The following is a 23,409-nucleotide window of genomic DNA, read 5'->3' on the forward strand; positions in this document are numbered from 1 at the left end:
TCGGAGCTGATGACACACCTTTTGTGTTAGGAACCTAATTGGTTGAAGTGAACTGCAGAAAGTGTTCTGTCGAAGAGTAGAAGTGAAGTCTTAACTCAGGCTACTCAGCACAGTGCCGTTTAAAGCTGGGAAGAGACGATGTCGTTTGGCCAGTTTTAATAAGACGCGGCGTTTTGATGTTCCCGAAGATGTCCGTGGGTCAAGTTGTGCGTTATGCTTCCGTGAGCTACAGTTATTACAACCATTTCCTCAATCCACAAATTCCTACAGCAAAATTAAGAACCATAACATTTCGTACAGTTGATATCTGACAAGATTTTACAGATTAAATTTTGTCATCTTAACAGGATAAAAGGTATAGTGCGTGTTAGGGATTACGATAAAAAATATAGCTTATAAATTTAGGACTTATAACTTATAACTTAAGTAATAAATTCTACTATTAAAAAATTATTTACTATTTAATAATCATATGTTTAAAACACTTTCAAATATGTTATATTTGTTTAGAAATAAATTTAAAAAGTGATTTCTAAGATACAAATGATGATCATTTGATTTTTTAAAAATTATGACCCTGTCCTTAAAAATTTAAAAATTGTAATTATTTAAAAATTGTATTGATATTTTCACCCATTGACAATCTTTTTAAAAATTTGAACCACATTTCAGATTATTTGGAAAAACATCAAAATAATACTTTTTTTAAACTTATTTTTTAGCTTATTTCAGATTAAAAAGTACTTTAATATGTAAAACCAAAATAATCTATTTTTTCGTTAAAAAACTTTTAAGGCTATTTAAGCACATTTTAAAATTCATAAGAGCATTGGTATTAGTGTCTCCATATGCAAATGCAAAATCACATGGTTTGGAGATTGTCTTTACCATTCAAGAAAAACTCCCACATTAAATTATACATATTTGAGTTAAAATAATAATAAAATATTATTACTATTATTATTAATTTTTTTCTTAAAATTAAATTTTTTATATATATATTTTACAATTAAAACCCACTACATAAGATTTACAAATATACACCAATTGTATGAAGGGTGAATAGTAGATCTATAAATATATTATATACACAAAAAAGTAATAAAATAAAGGGTGAAGGGTGAATAGTAGATCTGTAAATATCCAATGATACTGTTCCTACTAAACTGAATATTTGCACATGGCTAATCCAATGCAGTAGAAAAAGTGTACTTGTTATGTAAATATGTATTTGCATTTGCATATGCAAATGTGTTTGCATTTTCAATGTGCACTAATGAAAAAGTGTACTTGTGTGTTTGCATTTGCATATGCAGTAGAAAAAGTGTATTTGCTATGTAAATATGTGTTTGCATATCCATATGCATGCACCAAACGCAAACCCAAACAGACTCATATTCTTAGCAATGACTTGCAAGCATAATTTCTGTATCGATTTGCATAACTGTACAGGACTTTAGGTTGCTTTCTTCAAATCTTACCAAATATAGGAAACTCATTTTCTGGGAAACCTATTTGTAGTGGAGGAACGATAAAATCAAACTTCAACATATAACTTGCAATTTCCAATAGGTGTAATTAAAACCAGTCGGGATACAGTAACTTATTAAGGGGCAGATTGTAATTTATTTATTTTTTCTCTTTTCAATGTGAATTCCCCAATCTCTTCTCTCCTGTTTTAAGATTCAAAAAAAAATATTTCCATGAAGATTCAAAAGATAATTTCTGCATACCGAGTACAACCTTAAAGAGCAAAGTAAAGAATTGATCGCACGCGACCCAAGCCATCAGAAAAGCCACTTACAGATGAACTGGTAACAGTCTACAGCAATAAGTTGGATAAAATAACTTCCTAGATATAGTTTAATTGATTGTTTCCTCCTGAATACAAGCTAGGGAACAGTGAAAATGGTAGACAATATAAACATATGATGAATCCGGGCACCGGCAAGGGCTGTTATACATAATCTCAAATCTGACCTGTCCCAAGAGGCTGCCTTGAAGCATCACCAGAAGCCCATGCTTGATAGTCCTTCACAAGCTGCACAACCAATAATGAAATACAACACATCCGATAAGAATCAAACATATTTGGCTCTACAGTACATGAGCCAGAAATTGTTTGCCACAAGAAAATTATTATCCGATATTTTTAATAATAATGAGAGGACCCGTAAGAATCAAAATGGAAGCTCATCCAATAGACTTACAGAAAATAAAATTCTCTACATTTTATTGAAATGTGAAATGTCACATTGCATTCTTGTTATTATTGTGATTCCAAGGTCTTGCAGACTTACGTTATGCATTTGCTAAAATATGGGCTCAGCATTTATTACCAAGTACAATCCTTGCACAATTGATAACAACTAAAAATACGAACATTGCATTCTTGTTATTATTGTGATTCCAAGGTCTTGCAGACTTACGTTATGCATTTGCTAACATATGGGCTCAGCATTTATTACCAAGTACAATCCTTGCACAATTGATAACAACTAAAAATACGAACTAATAGAGAGTCATATCTTAAACTTATGATGTTGCTGGCCGCCAGAAGAGAGCATAACTTTTTTGAGAAGTAGAAGAGATAAAAATTTATACCGTTGAAAGGTGAGATAGTGGCACGGGCACCCAATCTAATATTGAATGCCTTTCTCTGAAAGTCAGATGGTGGTTTCTACCTTCAAATGCTCAACAACAGAAATTAACTATTTGATTTGCCAGGACACCAAATACAGAATATATTCCATGCTAGATGTTGATTTTCCACTAGCAAAACTTGGAGAACATATCTCAGCATTGGGATATCTCAACATATCCCAAAAAGTCTAAAATACATTGAAAAAGCAGTAGACTAGTTAACACTATTTCCAAGACGTCAAGTGTCAAGAATTTGGAAAGAATCACTTATCAAAAATATAGAATTAGGGAAGAATCAACAAAACCTCAAGCAAAAAAAAAGGACTAGTGAGAGATAAGGAGACATGTAAGAACTCCAGGTAGATTTAATTAGAGTGAATTGTTTGTGAGTAGCAAACTGCAAATTTTTTATTTGATAAAATTGAAAGCTAATTATAATTTTGACAAACCTGTGCCATAAACCGGGGTAGCATAATCCGTAGTATTTGCTCAAGGACTTGGGTGCCAGTTGATTCAATTGCTTGCACTGGAATTGCACGAAATGCCAAAGGAACCTCAATGCCAACCTGGATACCACAAAATAACCCATATACAATCTTTACGTTCTTACAATCACTTTAAATGTCTTGTTATGACTAGAAAAGAGCACTTCAAAATCATTACCTCAATGACAGTATCTGAGGTCAGTTGTTGCACCAACGAGTTGCTTTTGTTGCTCTCACATGATATTTGGTTCACCATAGAAGCTGCATTCCCATACCAAATCAATGTCAAAGCAGTCCTGAAAAAAGCATAAACCAAATGACTCAAACACAATAAAGGTTTTTCTTTGAGACTTTTTACGTCTATTTATTTGAAAAAAGAATCAAATATATATTCTTGCGTGCAAGTTTTCTATGAGACAATAAAAATGGACACGTATTTCCCAGAATAAAAAATTTTCCACCAGTTAGTTCAATCTACATACCACACCCATTTTTCCATACCGTTACTTTGTACAATAAATAATCATTGTCAAGGCAATTTCTTTTAGTACCCACAAACTCCAGCTTGAATCAATAGTTTTTTTTTTTTCCTTTAACATCTAAATGCCATATTTAGGCACTCATCCTGTTCTAAGTTTCTAACACATACAGGGCTGTCCTTCTACAAACTGATTCCATTTTGTGCCGATAACATTCATTCATGAACCAAATGCTAAAAAGTGACTAACCGTCAAATTTGTCATTCTGTGCAGCAACAATCGGCGAACCCTCAAGCTGCACCAAAAAAAGATAATCAGAAAGGGTACCACCAGATCCAACCCAAAAGCACTCACAAGATTTTTTTAAAAAAAAAAAAAAAAAAACGAAAACACCCAAAGACCTTGCAGGACAAGAGCCTAATGCAACACCCATCGGGCTGCTCTTCTACTCTGACAAGCAAAACGGGGCAAACCTCGAACGAGAAGAATTTAATCCTATACACATAACACCTAAACGTGTTTTCATCCACCCTCTCAATCCGTTCCGCATCCAACACCGAGTACTGACTCGCGGGCAAGCTCATATACTCAACTGAGACAACAATAAATAAAAGCCCCAATCAATATCCACATACCCCTATTATTTCGAATTTCAACTAAACCAGAAAGATACATTCCCATCCTAACATTACCTAGAGGCCGTTGGAGTTGGCGAACCGAAACAGACTCTTTACGCCGAGCAATGAATCGGGCTCTCTGGACTGAATTTGCCGAGATACGAAGCGAGGGCCTGGGAGTTTCCTCCTTTGAGGAAGCTAAACCCACTGGACCATGCCTGAAGCAGAGAGATTTTCCAGTGTTTGCGCCTGGATACGAAATGGGACTCCATCCAACATTACTAAAACAAGAGGAGCTTATTGCCATCAAACCACGAAGATAATTTCCCCAGAGGAAAAATAAAATACTGCAAAACTATTCTATTATTATTTCTTATCTTTGAAGATTTGTGTGTGTGGATGGATGAGCTTGGCGTGACTCCGCGGGGCAACAGGCGATACAGATTGGTGGCGAGGAACCGGACCAAGAGGACGTGGCTCGCTACGTCTTTGCTAGGCGCACGTGATTTTTATTTTGGAATGTTTGGTTAATTACGCAATTATTCATGCATATTGTCAAGGTTTAGATTCAATACTTATATTATTCATGTTTGTTGTATTACAAAATTTTAACCAAAAAACTTTGTTATGAATTTTCTTAAAATTAAAAACAAAACATGATTGTTTGTTTATCAAATATTAAATTGAAAAAAATATGAATAAAATCGTTGGTTAGGCCACTCGCGCATTTTCCTTTTTACCTCGACTCGATCAACATATAAGGTAATGAGTTTTATTTGGCAAAATATTATTGATGTGGACGATTGTAATATTGCAATAAGATAATCTCCAACAACAAATATATTGGTTATCTTTTTTTTTATCAATCTCATAATGCAGTATTAAATGATTAGTTTATAAATAAAATATAATAAATAATTTTTAATTATTTAATATTATATTATAAAATAATAAAAAAATAATACAAATTAAAATTATGAGTAGCATTACTCAATCACCTAATACCATATTAAAATGTGGCATACTATCACACACACGTTTGATGAGATTGGTTATGACGCGCCTCGTGGTTTATGTGATGAAATAATCAATTCCTATTATGCTTAAAATTTTATGAAAATATCAATTTATTACATCAACTAGTTATCTACAAGATTATTATTATTATTTTATTTCTTGAACATTGGGATTAAAATGGATATTTTCCTTTTATCTTAAAACCTAACTTGATTATAAAAAACTTAATATTTGATTAAAACACAAAAAAAGGAAATAAATACGGTAAGGTGATTGTTCACTTTTTTTTCTAACTACAAAATAAGTGTATACTATAAAAGAAATCATTATTTCATTCTTTTTTTTTTTATCACACTATATAAAATGTGATATTTTTTAGAGGTTTCAATTTTACAATTAGATATAATATATGAGATTAGGTTATGTTAATTTATAAATTTTATAATATCTACATATAAATTAAACAGTTGAATCCGAGGAAAAAATAGCCAAAGTAATACTTTTCCAGCAAACAAAAAGGTTGGCCAAAATTAGGTGAGGTCAACGTTTGATTGGCAATACAGTAATTTAGTTATATAAAAATAATGTTCTTATCATTATACATTTTCTTTTTTTTTCTTTTTTTTTTAAATGCTTATCTTTAACGGACACGCGCACGCGTCAATCTGCACACAGGTAATATGGATAGCTAGCGGCGGCTCCAACTCAAAAAGCTCAGCACCTTCCAGGCTTCCACCAAAACCCAATCCACCATTTCGCCGACAGCGCACACCATTTGCTCTTGTTCTCTCTTTCTCGCACTTCTTCTTTAACCTCGGCTTGTATTCCTCTCGGAAGTCATTTTAATTGCGTCTGTCTGTCTCTCTCTCGTGATATCTCTGTGAATTTGCTGCTTTCTCTAGAAGCGGGCGCGCAGACGGAGGAGGGGGCGGAGGATATAATACTATAATAGGAATGGAGTCGACAGAGTCTTCTTACGTTTCCTCTCCGGAGGCACCGCGGAAGCGATCTCCGCCGCCTCCCAAATCGCCAACCTCAGGTCTTTCCGATCCGATCTACTTTCTCCATCTCTCTAAAAGTCTGAATCTCTCCATAGACTTTTATGTAATTATTTGCTGAAATGCGTTCTGATTACTTTGTTTTGTTGTAATTGTTTGATAACGGCCATGACGCAGTTGGACGATGACAATGTAGTTTTCAAATCTGCATCTCTGTCGAAACTGAAACCTAACCCTAAGCTACTCAGAAAATAGATGAAAAGAGAAGAAATGACTTATTGTTACTCTCTCTGTTTAGTTGCCGAACCATAGCGTAGAGAATCACAGTCATTTCCGTTGAGGTGTCCCGAGAGTGACATACTTATGATAATTAGTTATATGAGACTTATAAAAAAAATTATTTATATGAGGCTCCTTTTTGTATTACATAATTTGTGGTATTGCACAGATGACACTTTGTTATAAGTCTATAATATCTTGGTTGTTGTTGTGTCGATATGCACTTTATGACCGTGGAAGTTGCATGGAATGTGACGGTAAAATAACATAATCATTTGGCCTCTTTTCGATAATCCTAATTGTTGAGATTTGATTTAAATTTGTTACTTCTGCTTATTGGTAATCTTCTGCGATGCCTGCATCTCCCAGATTCTATGGAGAAACCTACATACATCAGGTTTCTTGTGTCAAATGCTGCAGCTGGTTCTGTTATTGGAAAGGGTGGCTCAACAATAACAGATTTTCAGTCACAATCTGGAGCGCGTATTCAGTTGTCACGAAACCAGGAATTTTTCCCAGGGACAACTGATAGGATTATTATGATATCTGGAACCATTAATGACGTACTCAAGGCTGTAGAACTCATTCTTGCCAAATTTCTGAGTGAGGTAATCTTTATCTTTTTGTTTAACTTTACTCATAAAGAAGTGCTTATTTAACTTTATATTTCTGATAACTTATTATGCATATACACTATTCTAAGTAAAATTTGGTTTTATTGGTTAGATTCATGCTGAAGGAGGTGATGATGTTGATCCAAGAACAAAAGTGAGGCTTATTGTTCCAAACAGCTCATGCGGTGGCATAATTGGGAAGGGGGGTTCCACCATTAAGTAGGAAAACTTATTCCCGTTTCTTTACTTATTGAAAGAAACATGCTTATGATCTATACACTTATGAATTTACTAATAGATGGAAATTTTTATAGGCCACAATATAAAAACGCTTTTGCGATTGAATTTTTTTAAATCTTCTTTCCCTTTTCAGAATGGTCAAACATTGGGACGGTTTATTTGATTTCTTCATGATACTTATCTGAATGTGTTCTGCTAATGAGAAATTAATATATAAGCCTAAAATACCTCTTTAAGCTAGAATGGCTCTAGACGATGTTGAAAATTTTTACCCCAATTTTGTTGTTTCCTTTTTTGTGAGAAAACAATGAACATGCTAGCGGTACAGCATTATTTTCTTCCTGAAACTGAAGTTCATATAAAATGCATTTCTAATTTGATTTTAAAGCTTGATACAGGACTTCAACTATACCAGTTATCAATCCTTGAAGTGTAATTAAGTTTGAGCACAAACTTGCTTGGTATAAAATGATCCCATGCACACTTATTTAAAACTTAAAACTCCTGGTTTAAAATTTTTCCAGAATTTCTAAAAACAAAATTTTCACTTTCAATCTATACATCTTAGACACCAGAATGATTTTTCATCTGCCAAAAAAAATTTCATACCTAAGTTTCTGTGAAAAAAAAAAACAAAAAGCCAAAAACAAATAAATTTTATAAAACCCAAAAAAGCGCACCTCGCAAATTTTTATCCAAACAACTTTCCAATGCTTCCTACTCAATTTTTTTATAGGTAAAAAAGCAAAAAATAAAAGCCTATAGAAAACACGTCTTTAGTTTTGTATTTGTAGCTTTGTAATTCCCGATATCTGAATTTTCTAAATTGCAAGATCAACTACTTATTGACTTTGTATTACAGGTTCTTGTGTATTTACTGTCCTAAAAAAAATATTGCTGACGTCTAGTTTTGCGATTGATCAGGTCATTTATCGAAGACTCACAAGCTGGCATTAAGATATCTCCTCTGGATAATAATTATTATGGTTTGAATGATAGACTAGTGACACTTACTGGAAATCTAGATGAACAGATGCGGGCTATTGATTTGATTATTTCTAAGCTAGCTGAAGACCCTCATTACTCCCAGTCCATGAATACCCCATTTTCATATCCAGGTGTGTCTTCTGTTATCAAATTATCAATTTAATAATGCTTCTATTCTACTCTGAGCAGCTTATGATTTTCATTTGCTACTAGCACGTTTCATTCATGTTTTCTATATTCTCAGGTCTTATGGATTTAAGTAATGCAAATCAGTTTTTTCCTTGGGTTTCAAGTTCTTTACTTTGTAATATATGTTTTTGCTTTGGTGTGAAGTGCTTACAGTTTGGTTAATGCTTACGTAGCACAGGATTTCAGTTTGCTGTGACATTTTGGTAGGTTTGTAAATGAGTATAGCTAAATGTTTTTGGGGAACGAGTAGGTTTGCAGTGAAATTTGGAAGGTGCGTTAAAGACCCTATATATTGAAACTTTTAGGATGATTCACACGAGGACAACATGCCGTGCCTCTAATTTTTGTCTCCTAAAAACCTTATAAAAAATTTTGTCTCCTAAAATTCTGAAGACGGTAATTCCTGTGTAAGATCTATAGTTGCTAGTTGTGGCCTGAAGGCAAGGTGCCCCATCAAAATTCCTCCATTGTCGAAGAGATGTGCAGTATATTCTTTGAATCAAGCATCCAGCCTTTTTTAACCTTTTTTTACCTTATTTTCTATTTGAAGATGCTGATGGAATTTTGGGTGGTGATATTGAAATGAAAGCAATGTTGTAAAGTGGCTGTCCTTACATGTTCAGTGCACGTGTTCTGTCATCCATGCTTGTAGTGCTTGATCTGGTACTGTGGTCTGATAATTCCATCTTCTTGTACTGCATTTCTTTTTAATAACAGAGAGCCAACCTCTGTCATTTACTGGTATTGCAAAGTAGTGCCTTAATTTATTGACACTTGACAGGGATGTTTTTACACCATATATTATCGTAAAGCTTAAAAATACCCCAAGTGGAAAACAATATTCAACTTCTTACTACAGACTTACTGGTTTTAAATGGCCTGTTGACTGAATTGTTGGTTTATTTATTTTGGTAGTGGTGATTGTTTAAAGACTGTTCACGCATCTAGGACTCATTGAGTAAACAATATTTACCTTAGCCCTGGGTGATATGAATTTAGCAGTTCATTAACATTAAGGGTGGGTTTGGATACACAAAACATCTCACCTCATCTCATCATTACAACTTTTCCAAATTCTCATACAAAAATATAATAAACAATTCAACTTTTTAAATTTCAAAATAAAAATAATATTAAAAAATTATATTCTAACAATATTTTATTCAACTTTCAACAAAACATCTCATCTCATCTCATCTCATATGTACTGTCTATCCAAACCCACCCTAAAGTGCGGGTAACATCTGGTCCATTGACAAATTTTATGGAAATGCTAGTACCTGACATTCTACGCTATTGTATAACATTCTCTAATAATACATCAGACGTTTTTCAATGTTAAGTAAAGATTATACATATTCTTCAATAAACAGAAATTTTGGTCTTACAGGCTATAGCATAGTTTTATGTTGCTTATATATTTTGTCTGGAGTTATAATGGTGAACTTTAATATCAAGCAAGTTCCCTTCAACTTGAATCTTAGGTGTTTCCTTCTCCGGTTTTCATGGTACTCCACATACATATGTGCTTCCTTCTGTTGCAACAGCACCCCAGAATACAATGAGCTATGGACCAAATGGAGCTGGAGGGAAGTTTCAGAGCAACAAGGTTTGTCATTCTCCATAAGGCTTTAGTTTTGTTGATGTTTCAAGATGTTAATTACATTGATTATATTAATGCGGATTACTAAGAGTTTGTAGCTCTTGGTAGAGATGCTTGATAAATTTGCATGGTAGAGTCCAGTTTTGCATGACTAAGGTATGCTTTTGATGAAGAACTCCCAGCGCTAGTAGCGAATCAGGCTACCTTGGTTAGAAGCACCAATAAGAAACTGGATGTCCTTCCTGATGGTTTTAATAGCAATGAAAGAACTAGGCTTTGTGCTACCTGTTTTCCAGATGGTTTGACCTTTTGTACAGTAAAATCGGAATGATCTAGATTTGGAGTTGATCTAGATTTGGAGTTGTTTGTTGCATTTTAATATCTTTGGACATCATTTTGGTATTGTTTTGAGATGCTCCGAGCAATGTGTCCCATGTATGTTGGATTGTGATTCACAGAAAGCGTTCTGATGTTTTCTAGGAGGATCGCAGCAATTCAGTGACTATTGGCGTTGCAGATGATCATATTGGGTTGGTTGTTGGTCGTGGTGGAAGAAATGTAATGGAAATCAGCCAGGTACATAAGTATCCAATGGTGTAGTTTTTTTGCATAATGCAGAAGCGTGTGATTATAACACATTATTTTTCTGCAGGTTACTGGGGCTAGAATAAAGATATCAGATAGAGGTGATTTTGTAACTGGGACGACTAATAGGTAAAAAGGACTTGATCAAGGTCTTCGATTTGCTTGCCTATAGGATCATTTCCTAGGCAATAAAGTATTAATGGCTTGTCCGTCTTGTACCTTGTTCTGCAGAAAAGTAACAATCACAGGGTCACACAGAGCAATAAGTGCAGCCGAGTCCATGATAATGCAGAAGGTGGCCTATGCTTCTGAGAGGGTGATTGACTAGTTTTAAAACATTCCTGTTCAGAATTCATGTTAAGAACGTTCTGGTGGACCTTCCTGCAATTTCCTAATACCTTTGGTCGTCATTAAAACAAAAGAAAAGAACAGGGGCTGTTGAAATATGTTCTCATATGATGATATAAGTTGGAAGAAATTTGCATAATTTAGTAGGAGCAAGAGCGGGAAATTTTCTTGTTGAGAGAGATCATTTATTGGTAACTTGTATGAGGTTATGGATTTTTTTTTTTTTTTTTTAATTTTATCTGGAAGAACATGTTGGAAGAAACCATAATTCATTGACCATATAGAATGATCAGCTTTACTTACAGTTTTAAACTACTAAACTTTCAAGTATTTGTCTGATTTTCATGGATATTCAGTTCAATGTTTGAAGATTCTTGTAAGAGAAATACTCTAGCTATAAAGAAATTATAAAAAGTAAACTTACAAACTGACGTAAATTGATGCAATACGTCAGATTGTAAAGTTATTTTTATTGTAAAGTAAATCTAATAGATTACAAGAAGTCACATAAGTTTATAGGTTTATTTGTGTATATAGCACTTTTTTCTTGTAATGGACAATATCAACAGGAAATTAGGAGGATAGAAATCAAAACTCCTATCACAGGTAGGTAGGATAATGCTCATCAGAACGGTGGCAAGCACAATTCCCTCATATCAAATGTCAACACATTTTCTGCCAAAATCAGTTTGCAAAATGCTAGATACAAGTTTCAAAAATTTTTGATTGGGCACAAAAAAAGACCAAAAGCACAAACTATATTTCAAATCATGGAAGTCGATATGCAAATAAAAAAAAGCAGGAGGTCTGGGCTTAAGACTGATGGAGAATATGAATTTAGCTCTTTTGGCTAAAACAGTATGGGAAATAAGTCAAGCAAATCATAGTATGTGGCACTCAATCCTATCAAATAAGTACCTAAACTCCACTCATTTCTAGAAGACTAAACAAAAAATAGGCGACACAACTTTTTGGAAAGGAATTTTGAAGACAAGGGAGACAGACACTGAAAAAAGGTATGTGCTTTCAAATTTTTAATGGCAACATAGTCAAAGTTTGGTCGGATATATGGATACTAACACTAAAAAATTTCAGATCCAAACCTCGGAACCAAAATATAGAAGCTATTCCCACCTTAAGAGTTTCTGATCTGATTAACCAAATATCTCATATATGGGATGAACAAAAACTACACAACCTTTTTGAACAGGACAGTATAAGAGAAATTCAAAAAATCTCATTACCCCAATCCAATCAACGAACAGATAGTCTGATTTGGACAAAAAACCAAAATGAGAAATTCTCTGTTAAAACAGCCTACCACATAATAGCTGGAGCTGCATATTCCCCACTGCAAAACTTTCCAAGTAGCTTGCTGGGAAAATTTTGGTAGTTAAAAATTCATGATCGCCATAAGCTCTTTCTATAGAAAATCATCTGGAATATGCTACCCACGAGAAATTGACTGAAGTGTTATATTCCAAGTCTACTTTCCTCCAACTGTCCATTATGTGAAGATCAAGAAGAAACAACATTCCATCTTTTTAAGGAATGCTCTTTTACTAGAATATTATGAAGCCAAAGTAGCTGGCCATCAAGCCCCTATTTGAATTGAAAACTCACATCAACTCATCTTATCTCATTATTACAGCTCTTTCAAATTTTTACATAAAATATAATAAATAATTGAACTTTTTCAAATTCTAAAATAATAGTAATATTAAAAACTAATATTCTAATAATATTTTATTCTACTATTCACAAACCATCTCAGCTCATCTTTAATTTCAAACGGGGCCTAATCTAACATCTATGACGATTAATACAATACAAGAATGGATTTTGATCATGATCAAGTCCGAGTCAAAGCTGGGGCTAGGAGCCCAAAAAGAACATCATTTCCAAATATTCACAGCGTTGATGTTAGATTTCATTTGGCGAACGAGGAAAGAAGTTGTTCACAACAATTTCGTCATCACTCTAAAGAAAGCAAAATAGCAACTAAATTTCTTATACCAAGAGAATTTACAGGCATGGAAAACAAAGCTCAATTATGCAAAATAATGATGTGGCAAAATCCACCATAAGGGCACATAAGCATATCCTTTGGTGCAGCGGTAAGAGATACTTTCTCTGCTTCATCAGTGCTAAGCCGAAATTCAAATGGAGAAATCATAGAAATCTGAACAGAAAAAATCACTCCACAAATCCGCTAATGGTAGAAGCCTATGCAACTCTCATTGCAACAAAAATGGCAGACAAAGCGCAAAAAGTTAGCATAATTATAGAAGGAGACTCACAACTTGTAATCTCGGCAATTCAAGGTGAAAATCAAGTTTGGAAAATTAGGCCTATCATGGAAGATATTGCTCGAATGCGGAAAAATCAATTAGGTTGGAGCGTTAAAAAAATAGATCGATCTCAAAATCGATATACGCACTCAATAGCGTAATGAGCAGCAACTAACCTTGTATTTGGTCGCATACCCATAGATAAATTACTTACTTGTATTCTATATATAGATAGTGGGAAGGACCCTCCCTCTAATAGTTTGTAATAATTTATTTATCTATGATAAGCTAGCTTGATTAGGAAAAAAGAAAAAAAAAATCATTTCTGTAATTCAGGATAATGAATTCTCTCTATTTGGATTCAAATTTTCTGTTGTAATCAATGCCATTGTAGTCAATCATTATCATCGTCATTATACCTGCCAGTTGCTGCTGAGCAATGAGTTTAATGAAGCTGGGAACGATCTTGAAGCCCAAGTTGTAAATTGGAAGGGTTCCCCTAGTTAGTCGTTGGAAACTCGTAACTACTAACTTCTGGCCTTATTTTTTTTTTAGCAATATCATTTTTCATCTTAAGTTTTGTCAACTCGAGAAGACAAGAATTGGAATAAGGAAAGAACATTTCTCTTTCAGTTTTATCATTGGGATGGAGCTAAGGACCAAATGTGGAAGATAGTTGAGATCCTTGGCATGTAATTGAGAATATGGTCCACGAAAATCATGAAATTATATTACGCTCTCAATTTAACAATAACAAAGTAACATTTTATTTTATATTGTAGAAGTATAATAATAATAATTATAATAACAACAACAATGTCTAAGAGGGTGCAAATGTTCGGATATGGACGTTTGCAACGTCCACCCAACACATAACATGCATAAAGTGTGGGTGAAGCCGCTGCAATTTATTCTGAAATTACAAATGATCAGAAGAAACTGATCAAATTTATTATGTTCATGGGAATTCATCACCCCCATAACCTTCTCCGGAGCCATAGCCACTACCATAGCCAGAGCCAGAGCCATAGCCAGAACCGCTGCCGCCTCCTCCTCCTCCACCACCACCTCCTCCTCCACCACCTCCTCCACTTCCACCCCCACTTCCATATCCACTGCCACTTCCATATCCCGAGCCATAACCTGACCCACTTCCATTTCCTGATCCTCCACCTCCTCCTCCGCCTTGGCCGCCTCCGCCACCTCCTCCACCTCCAGTCCCACCACCTGACCCATATCCTGACCCATACCCAGAACCGCTTCCGGACCCAAATCCAGACCCTGAAACACCCCCAGATCCTCCACCACCACCTCCACCTCCTCCCTTGCCACCACCACCTCCTCCTGCAGTACCATATCCAGAACCACTCCCAGACCCGTAACCTGAACCATAGCCTGAACCGGACCCAACTCCTGAACTACCTCCACCACCACCACCACCTCCCCCTCCTCCACCGCCACCTCCACTCTTCCCAACTATGACCTTTGGTGATCTCGTGGCAAAGGTAAGGTCAGCAAGGAGCAAAGCCAAGAATGCAGCAGCAACCAACCTAGAGCTGGCCATTTCGGAAATACCAAAACTCGACGTAGGGTGACTAAGATTAATATGGAGATCAAGATTCCTCCGTGTTTACTGATCACTCTGAGCAATCGGTACCTTGCGAGTGAAAAAGGTCAAGACAGGGCGTCTATATATAGGCATCGTAAAGGTGACATTTTCCCACATTCTGGTAGCTTCGTTTATTGTCACTTCAGTGCAATGGATCATAAAAAGATAATTCGAAACGCCTGTTCTTCTTGGCTAGTGGTACTGTTGGTAGTGGGGGTAGAGATGGTGCAATTCTGCGCGATCATATGTTGGTGGACTCCCTTCTTGATCTTGTCTGCATGCAAATTCTCTCTATAGAACGTTAAAGTTAACCTCCACTTTTGACTTGATGGATCCTGAAACGTAGCTTTGGAGATGGGACCCATGCATGAAATGTAATCCCCACTTCGTTAATCTGTTCATACTTGAAGTCCTCACTGCACAGGGACGGAGGAACGCATTAATATTTTCTTTTTTTTATTTGTTGTGGGGGAGGGGTTCTCTTTGAAAAAGACGTGATATTGATCTTGTATTTCAGTTGAAGTAAATCTCTGTGCAAATCATACAAAGGTATATTTACAAGGTTTTTTCGGATTAATTAGAAACAACTAGAAACTCAATTTTTCTTTTGTTTTTTAATATAAACGGCATGCGGCCTTGAATCCAGTATTGGATATATGAAGGCCTAAAATGAGTTTGATATACCAGGCATGTGGGTGGAGAGAGACATTAGTTTAGTCGAAATTGATGAATATATATATATTTTTTTTTTATCAAATGGGAATATCAATCTAAAATCAAGACAAGTGTTACTGCCACAATTTTTTATTTTTATTTTTTTTATAAAAGTCTATATATAAATTGACGTGAGTACTTGATATAATATGTTAAATTTTTTTTGATATAAAAGTAATTTTATAATCTAATGCACAATATCAAATCACGTCAATTTATAAGTTTAATTTTATAAAATCACTTTGTAGCTAAAGTAATATGAGTAATGTTAAGTAAAAATCTTAAATAAACAGGCCTAGTCACGCATGCAAACACTCAATAAAAAAGTAAGTCATACTAAAAATAATAATTTCTTTTACACTTTTTAAGATAAGATCTATTCTTTTTATAAAAAAAAAAAATTGTGATGAGACTTATCTATTTAAACACGCATAAATCATATATTTCTCATAAGATAAACGTGGCATCGATGTAGAAAATGTAGACCTTCTAAGAGTATTAGTAGTAGACTAAAAAAAGTTTGACCAAAATTTAGTTAGAGAATTCACTTTTATAAATTTAGTTAGTCACTTTTCAACAACATCAAATAAAAAACTCTTCAAATCTATCACTATTTTATTAAAATATTAATTTTAAAATTTTCATTTATTTTAATTGTAATTGTAATTTGAATATTTATTTGTTATTAAAAAAATATATATTAATTTTCTAATATTCATATTATTCTTAACGAATATAATTTTCTAACAATCTTTTTTTTACATCGGTCATATTCTTTCAACTGATATATTTTTTCAAATAACATATTTTTTCAATAATCATATATTCACAACAAATATATTTTTTCTATAGTATTTTTACGGAGGAGAAACAACAAGTAAGGAGAAAAGAATTGTTTATGGTGAAAATAATATTTATCCAGTTCAAAGGATTGGCTAGATTTATCCAATGAATTAATTTTAGGCTAAAATTATTGTTTCATTTATTGAATCTATTATAGTAATTTTTTGTACAACCTATCTAAATTTTGATTAAAATTTGGTGAAGTTGAGTACACTGTTAAGAGACCAGCACGTACGTGTCTGGAGTGTAGTGACTAGTGATGCTACCGGGTAAGCCAATCATGACATTATACACGTGGGAAACCCTAAAATCCCACGCCACAAGCTCCCACTAAAACTCACCTACCCCAAAGTACCACAAGTCCTTCCCCCGAATCACCATTGCTGAAGTGCGTTCCTTTTCTGCAACTTTAAGCTTAGAATGACAAATGGCACCATGTTTTCATACTTGCCGGCTTTCTTTGTGGCCATATATGCAAAGCTAGCTTGCTTGCACTTTGTCTTCAATCATAGCAATATACGATAGCCTTTATTATACTCTTACGCCAAAAAGCATGGGCTTCATGTTATAATGGCCATCTTTTTTTTTTAATTGGACATGAATGATCATCAACCACATTTTGTGAGCGAAATCTGTATTGCATTCTCGACGCACGTTATTGATAATGATAACGTTTACAGTAATTCTATGTATACTAATATTATGTAATTATTTTTTTAAAAAAAATAAGATTTATTATAAAAAAGTTAGTTTTTTTTTTTCATTTAAGTATCGTATTTACTCACTTTTTTTAAAGTCATTGTGCGCTTGCGAATTTCACGATTGCAAATATATTATTTATCTAACGTTTATGCTATCAATTAATCACTAAATGCATGGGTTGGAGGACACAGACATATGTTATTAATATTGTGATGGGATAAAAATACACCAGGCTTAAAATAGTTTTCAAGACCCAGTCCATTAAATGAGTTATCACTAGAAGACAAAATGAGTGAGAGGGAGAGGTGACAAGAGAGGACAAAGGGGTGAGGGCGTCATGAGAAAGTGAAAAATGGAGAGACGGTCAGACACACAAGGCAGAAATCCCTACCACTACCTAGGTGCACGCATGAAGAGGGTCAGATAAAAGCCTACGATTTTGGAGACTTCGACCTCTTCCGACTTTTGGACTTCTTCTTCAACTTGAGGGCTCCAAAGAAAACCGCTTTTCTAGAAAATAGATCTGCAGTTTCCATTGTACAGTAAAAAATAAGAGATTGTGAGAGATTATAAACAAGTTTATTATAGTGGAATCTTCCCTTCCCAAACCTCCATAGACGTAAACGTAGTACCGAATCACATAAATATGTGTGCTTATCTCTTCTTATTTTCTCAGCATTTAAATATTGTTCATCGTTATGGTGGGGCTCCACACATCACCGATCGAGGCTAAACCCATCTCAACACATGATTTCACTTCTATTCCGGACTCTATGTTTTTTGACGTTAACAAATATAATAATGACTAATTAGAAACAAAGGCAATTTTTCTTCGATTTGTGAAATTATTCTGAAAGAACAGTACTAGAGATTAGTAGTAGCAGTAATAGTGAATGCAGGCATTTTACGCGCGCAGAGTCTTTCCAAGTAATTGTATGCTGATCAATTAAATTTTCGCTAGCTAGCTTTTTGAAGTAATAAACGGTGTACGTGTGCATTTCTTGGGAACAATCTGCATGCATGTAGCTAACAAAAGAGATCAAAGAAAAACGACGAAGAAGCTAGCAGTGGGAAGTTCTCAAAGCACCTATATATATATATATATATATATATATATATATATATCAGAAATGCTACGTACAACCGAGATATACAACTTTTGTGCAACCGGCTGACACAATTGAGACCCACTTATCACTTACTTCCTCCCTCCCGCTTTCTCTCCCATTTCATTTGTCTGTCTATCAATCAAAAAATTTAAAAACTCGATTTAATGCTTCTCTCTTACAAGATGGACTATATCTCTGCATTTAATCACCCAGTCGTTCTTTCTTTGCAGAGTGTTCTGGCAACCTCAACTCTCTCAAATAGAAAATGACTATTTGTAAATAATCTTCAAGCATTTGAAGCAAAAAAAATCACACTTATATCGTTGAACTTAGCTTTAAACATTACATATAACTAAAACTGAAAATCAAGAGGTTATTTAAACTTAAAAATCACAAATCATATCATGCTTCAAAGTCTTTGCTCTTGTGAAACAGACAGATGAAACGCTTCAGCGGTACTGCAAGAAAAAATAGAATCCACCCAAAATCATATCAAATTAGGAAACAATTAGAACCCAATAATTAGAGTAGGATAATAAATTCATTAGAAAAATAATATTTTACCGAAGCCAATTTTCTTGGCGTTACTGCGGAAGCATTGCCTATCAAGCAAAGAAAAAGGCAACACAAAACTAAAGTCGGTACCTTCAAACTTTTTAAGCTAATCCCAGACCACGTATAAAATCACAACTAGAAGGAATGAGTCATAAAAATCCAATGCACGAAAATTAATTCCTTTTAAAGATCCATCCACAAAAATTAATTCCTTTTAAATCCAATCTATGAGCTTGTTCTGTGTCTCAGCGAAAGAGGAAATTGGATAGCTGCGGAAGCAAGAGGCTTTGAGAGAGAGGAAACGAAATGGAGAGAGAAAAAAATTAAAACTTCAATTAAATGAGCTGCCGGTTGGGCGCCGGTTTCACCACGCGGTTGTAAGAAATATTTCTCGCTTTCATTAATGCACGAGCAACAGGCCAGAATTGGCCAGTAGTAGTGTGAGCGTATGCAGACGAAGATCAAGATATATATATATATATATATATATATTTCTATAATTTAAAAGAGTCTATTTTATTACTGTTTATTACTGTTCATCAACAGTAATGAGTAGTAAATAAGTTTTTTTTTTCTTTGCATATCTCTATTACTGTTTATTACTGTCCATCAACAGTAATGATGAACAGTGATAAACAATAAAGTGGGTTTTTTTTTTTTCTTTGTATGTTTGTTTGATTTTTCTGTTTCTTTTTGGGTTCTTCCGTGTGAATGCCAATGTACGACGTAATACCACAATCGTGCGTGGGGAATGAGACAGAGGGAGATTGATTTAAATTCTAACCCTTCATCTTTAATCTTCAGATTTAATCTAACGGTAGAAATTTAAATATTGATTTAAACTAACATAAAATAAATAATTAAAATATAAATATTCTACCATACACTTAAAATTAACTTCAATTTATAAAATACTAATTTTTCATCATTAAATAAAAGATAAAGTTTTACTGAATATTTTTAAGAGAATAATATTATATCATACACTAAAAATCAACTTTAATTTATAAAATACTAATTTTTTATCATTAAATAAATGATGAAATTTTACTGTACATTTTTAAGAGAAAAAAACTATCTAATTAATTTGAATTTTTAATATAATTTAAATTTCATAATAAATGATGAACATAAATAAATTATAATTTTATTTTTATACATTAGACTATTTTAATATTCGAAATTACACTTTATTTTTTTCTTCAATTTAACAGATGTGGCAAACGTACTTTTTTTTATCAATTAAAAAATCTTACGCCATACAGGATTTTACACAGATACCACTAATTTCAAAGTAACCAAGCTCATTCTAAATATCAGCGCAATCACTGAATCAAATAAATAGCACAAACAGAAAAAATAATAATACTAATAAAATATGAACTAATTAATTACTGTCGTCTGGCCGATCTGACGCTTCTGTCCTTGCCGACCTTACTATACTAGGATGACAATTAACCTTTTATATATGTGTGCGTATATATATCTCCTTATATTTAAAAGTGTGTATCGTCTAATGAATAGTAAGATGAACAGTAATGAACAGTGATAAACAATATTCTTATTTTATGCTTCCCTTCTTCGTCCATTTCTACATCCTCACAGCAATCCTATTTACAAAATAATCACAAAATATCACAAAAATTATTATAAAATACCACAACAGATCACAAAATCACCACATACAATATCTTGAATTATATGTAATGATCAATAAACGAAGAGACCCATTTCGAGAGAGGGAGTTGCGAGGAGACGAGGGCTGCCATGGGGGCTTCGACTGTGGCTTGGGTCCATAGGGGTGGTCGCCGGAGGAAGAGGAGCTCAATGGTGGTGGTGCGGTGGTGTGGAGACAACATACGGAGGCGGTATGGTGGAGAAACTGTGTGAGACCCATGCGGGAGAGAGACTTGCGAGGAGACGAGAGCTGCCATGGGGGCTTCGACGGTGGCTTGGGTCCATGAGGGTGATCGCCGGAGGAAGAGGAGCTCGATGGTGGTGGTGCGATGGTGCAGTGGCACAAGCGTTGAGACCCATTTCAAGTTGCTCGCGTGCGGCGAAGGGAGGAGCTGCCAAGGGGCTTCGATGGTGGGGTTTGTTCGCCGGTAACGTGATTAATGACGAGGTCAGTGACACCCACGGTGGCGCACGGTTGCTTGAGGGAGAAGATCGGGTGAGAGAGAGAAGCTGTGGCTGAGCGGAATGAGAGAGAGGGAAAAAGAGAAAGTGAGGGGAAAAGAAACTTTTTGGGATTTAAATATAACACTTCATCATAACTCTCTAAATTTGATCAATGGTGAAAATTTAAATATTGATTTAAATTAATTTAAATACTAATATTTCATCATTAAATAAATAATGAAATTTTGTTAAATATTTTTAAAAAAGTAAAACTATATAAATAATTAGATTTTTAACATAATTTAAATATGATAATATTTTTAATTAACTAAAGAGAACTGCTACAACTACAGAAAAAGTAGTCTGAAAATGTGTCCTGAATGTGTATTTCACTTTTTTCTTTTTCTTTTCTTTTTTTTCATGTATTTTTTTAATCATCATAAATATTTAAAAAAAAAATTCACAACATCATTAAAAAACACTTCCTTAATCACTAGGTAAAAAAAAAAAGGTGAGAGAGGGAGAAAGAGAAAGCGAGACGAAAATGAAACTTTTTAGGATTTAAATCTAACCCTTCATCATAACTCTCCAAATTTGATCAAATGGTAAAAATTTAAATACTGATTTAAATTAATTTAAAATAGATAATTAACATATAAATATCATATCATAAATAAATTATCAAATTTAATTTATAAAATACTAATCTTTCATCATTAAATAAATGATGAAATTTTGTTAAATATTTTTAAAAAAGTATAACTATATAAATAATTAGAGTTTTAACATAATTTAAATATGATAATATTCTTAATTAACTAAAGAGAACTGCTACAACTAACGAAAAAGTAGTCCGAAAATATGTCCTGAATGTGTATTTCATTTTTTTATTTTTCTTTTCTTTTTTTTATATATTTTTTTAATCATCATAAACATTTTTTAAAAAAATAAAAAATTCACAACATCATTAAAAAAACATTTCCTCAATCATTAGATAAAAAAAAAAAAAATTAGGCAAACGTCCCTTGGACGTTACCTTACTGCTTGTACTGCTAGTGTGTATATATATAGGAAAATAATTTACTTACAACACATTATACAACATATTGTACAACAATGTGTTAAATGAGGGGTATTATTGTAAATCAACTTATAAAAATAAGATGATTTTACAATAATATTCCTCATTTAAGATATTGTTGTACAATGTGTTGTACAATGTATTGTAGATGTATCATTACTCATATATATATATATATATATATAAAAGAGACATGATGCATGCACCTGTTTCTTTCATACCGAGGCATCAGATAAAAATTGCCTCCTTCAAATTTTCCGAGCCAAAACCTATGGGAGCCACAACATTTCAAGACGATGGCTATATATGTTTTGGATTTTGGCTGTTGGGACTACAGATACCGGCCCCTTGAATCTTTTTTTTAAACAACATTGTTATGGGCATTGAATCGAGGGTTAGATTACTCATAACCAGCCACATCCAAACGGGCTAAGAATGATTTGTTGAATGGAAAGTCAAACAAACAAACAGAACAATTTAGGTTTCCTATTGGACGGATTAAAGCTACGTGAAAGGCTCCAAATCAATCGGGTTGAATGTTATGAACTCACTTGTGTCTGTCTATGTAATTAGGATGGGAAGCCGTGAAGGAATAATGGAATAATGGATGCAGAATGAAGCCGTGAAGGAATAATGGAATAATGGATGCAGAATGAAGCCGTGAAGGAATAATGGAATAATGGATGCAGAATGAAGGAGATGACATGCACATAAGCTGTTTGTGGAAATGGCTCAAAGGTCAGAAAATAGTATTGTCAATAGAGTTCTTTGAGAGAATTCCTTAACCTCCAAAAGTTCACTACAGAAATATTCTTTTTTTTTTTTCCCGATCCCACTAATTTTACATCATTTTCCTTATATTACATTTCAGAAGACATGTAACTAACTTTACATATGCTAAGATGACCAAACTTGACTCGATAAAAATGACAAACTCACTAAAGCACACTGTTTGGATTTCATCACCAAACGCTGCATCTAACTAATATATACTAACCCACTAACCCCCCAAAATGTACCGTTTTGAGTCTTTAATTCTCAAACGATGCGTACTATAATTATTGGCCCAGACCCATGGTGACTTCTCAAAACGCTGCATATCATCTCATCTTATAGGCTTGGTCTCTATACACCGTTTCACTACTTCACACACAACATGACTTCGTTTCCACTTCAACACTTAGTTTACTTCACTTCACGAACTCAGACACTTCTACACACTTCCATCCCTTCTAACCTTCAGTTCCCTTCTTCCAGCCGCCAGAGTCTTGACATTGAAGTTGAAATTTAACTCCATGCT

At 33.9% G+C, this 23,409-nt stretch overlaps 3 protein-coding genes across 5 annotated transcripts; 1 reads left to right on the forward strand and 2 right to left on the reverse strand.

Moving 5' to 3' along the window:
- Positions 1–1,708: 1,708 nt before the first annotated feature.
- On the reverse strand, positions 1,709–4,702 carry LOC108983070 (uncharacterized protein SYNPCC7002_A1590-like). 2 transcript variants are annotated; one of them, XM_018954593.2, is made up of 6 exons: positions 4,300–4,702; positions 4,009–4,199; positions 3,857–3,902; positions 3,307–3,389; positions 3,093–3,209; positions 1,709–2,041 (listed from the first exon to the last, which is right to left on the reverse strand). In XM_018954593.2, exons 1-6 carry the CDS (start codon positions 4,529–4,531, stop codon positions 1,970–1,972), a joined length of 741 nt encoding a protein of 246 aa, XP_018810138.1. In that variant the 5' UTR covers positions 4,532–4,702; the 3' UTR covers positions 1,709–1,969. The 2 variants fall into 2 exon arrangements, with proteins under 2 accessions (XP_018810138.1, XP_018810139.1); XM_018954594.2 differs by having other exon boundaries at positions 4,081–4,199; positions 4,300–4,692.
- Positions 4,703–5,908: 1,206 nt separating this feature from the next.
- LOC108983079 (protein BTR1-like) lies at positions 5,909–11,411 on the forward strand. 2 transcript variants are annotated; one of them, XM_018954606.2, is made up of 8 exons: positions 5,909–6,280; positions 6,888–7,126; positions 7,245–7,351; positions 8,297–8,490; positions 10,033–10,157; positions 10,632–10,727; positions 10,804–10,865; positions 10,968–11,411. In XM_018954606.2, the coding sequence occupies exons 1-8, from the start codon at positions 6,196–6,198 to the stop codon at positions 11,062–11,064; spliced, it is 1,005 nt and encodes a 334-aa protein (XP_018810151.1). In that variant the 5' UTR covers positions 5,909–6,195; the 3' UTR covers positions 11,065–11,411. The 2 variants fall into 2 exon arrangements, with proteins under 2 accessions (XP_018810151.1, XP_018810152.1); XM_018954607.2 differs by having other exon boundaries at positions 10,096–10,157.
- Positions 11,412–14,118: 2,707 nt separating this feature from the next.
- On the reverse strand, positions 14,119–15,112 carry LOC108983072 (glycine-rich cell wall structural protein 2-like). The gene has a single exon (XM_018954596.2). It carries the CDS (start codon positions 14,937–14,939, stop codon positions 14,334–14,336), a length of 606 nt encoding a protein of 201 aa, XP_018810141.1. The 5' UTR covers positions 14,940–15,112; the 3' UTR covers positions 14,119–14,333.
- Between the last annotated feature and the right edge of the window lie 8,297 nt (positions 15,113–23,409).

This window comes from Juglans regia, chromosome 12 (assembly GCF_001411555.2).
Source record: "Juglans regia cultivar Chandler chromosome 12, Walnut 2.0, whole genome shotgun sequence".
Taxonomy (NCBI): Eukaryota; Viridiplantae; Streptophyta; class Magnoliopsida; order Fagales; family Juglandaceae; genus Juglans; species Juglans regia.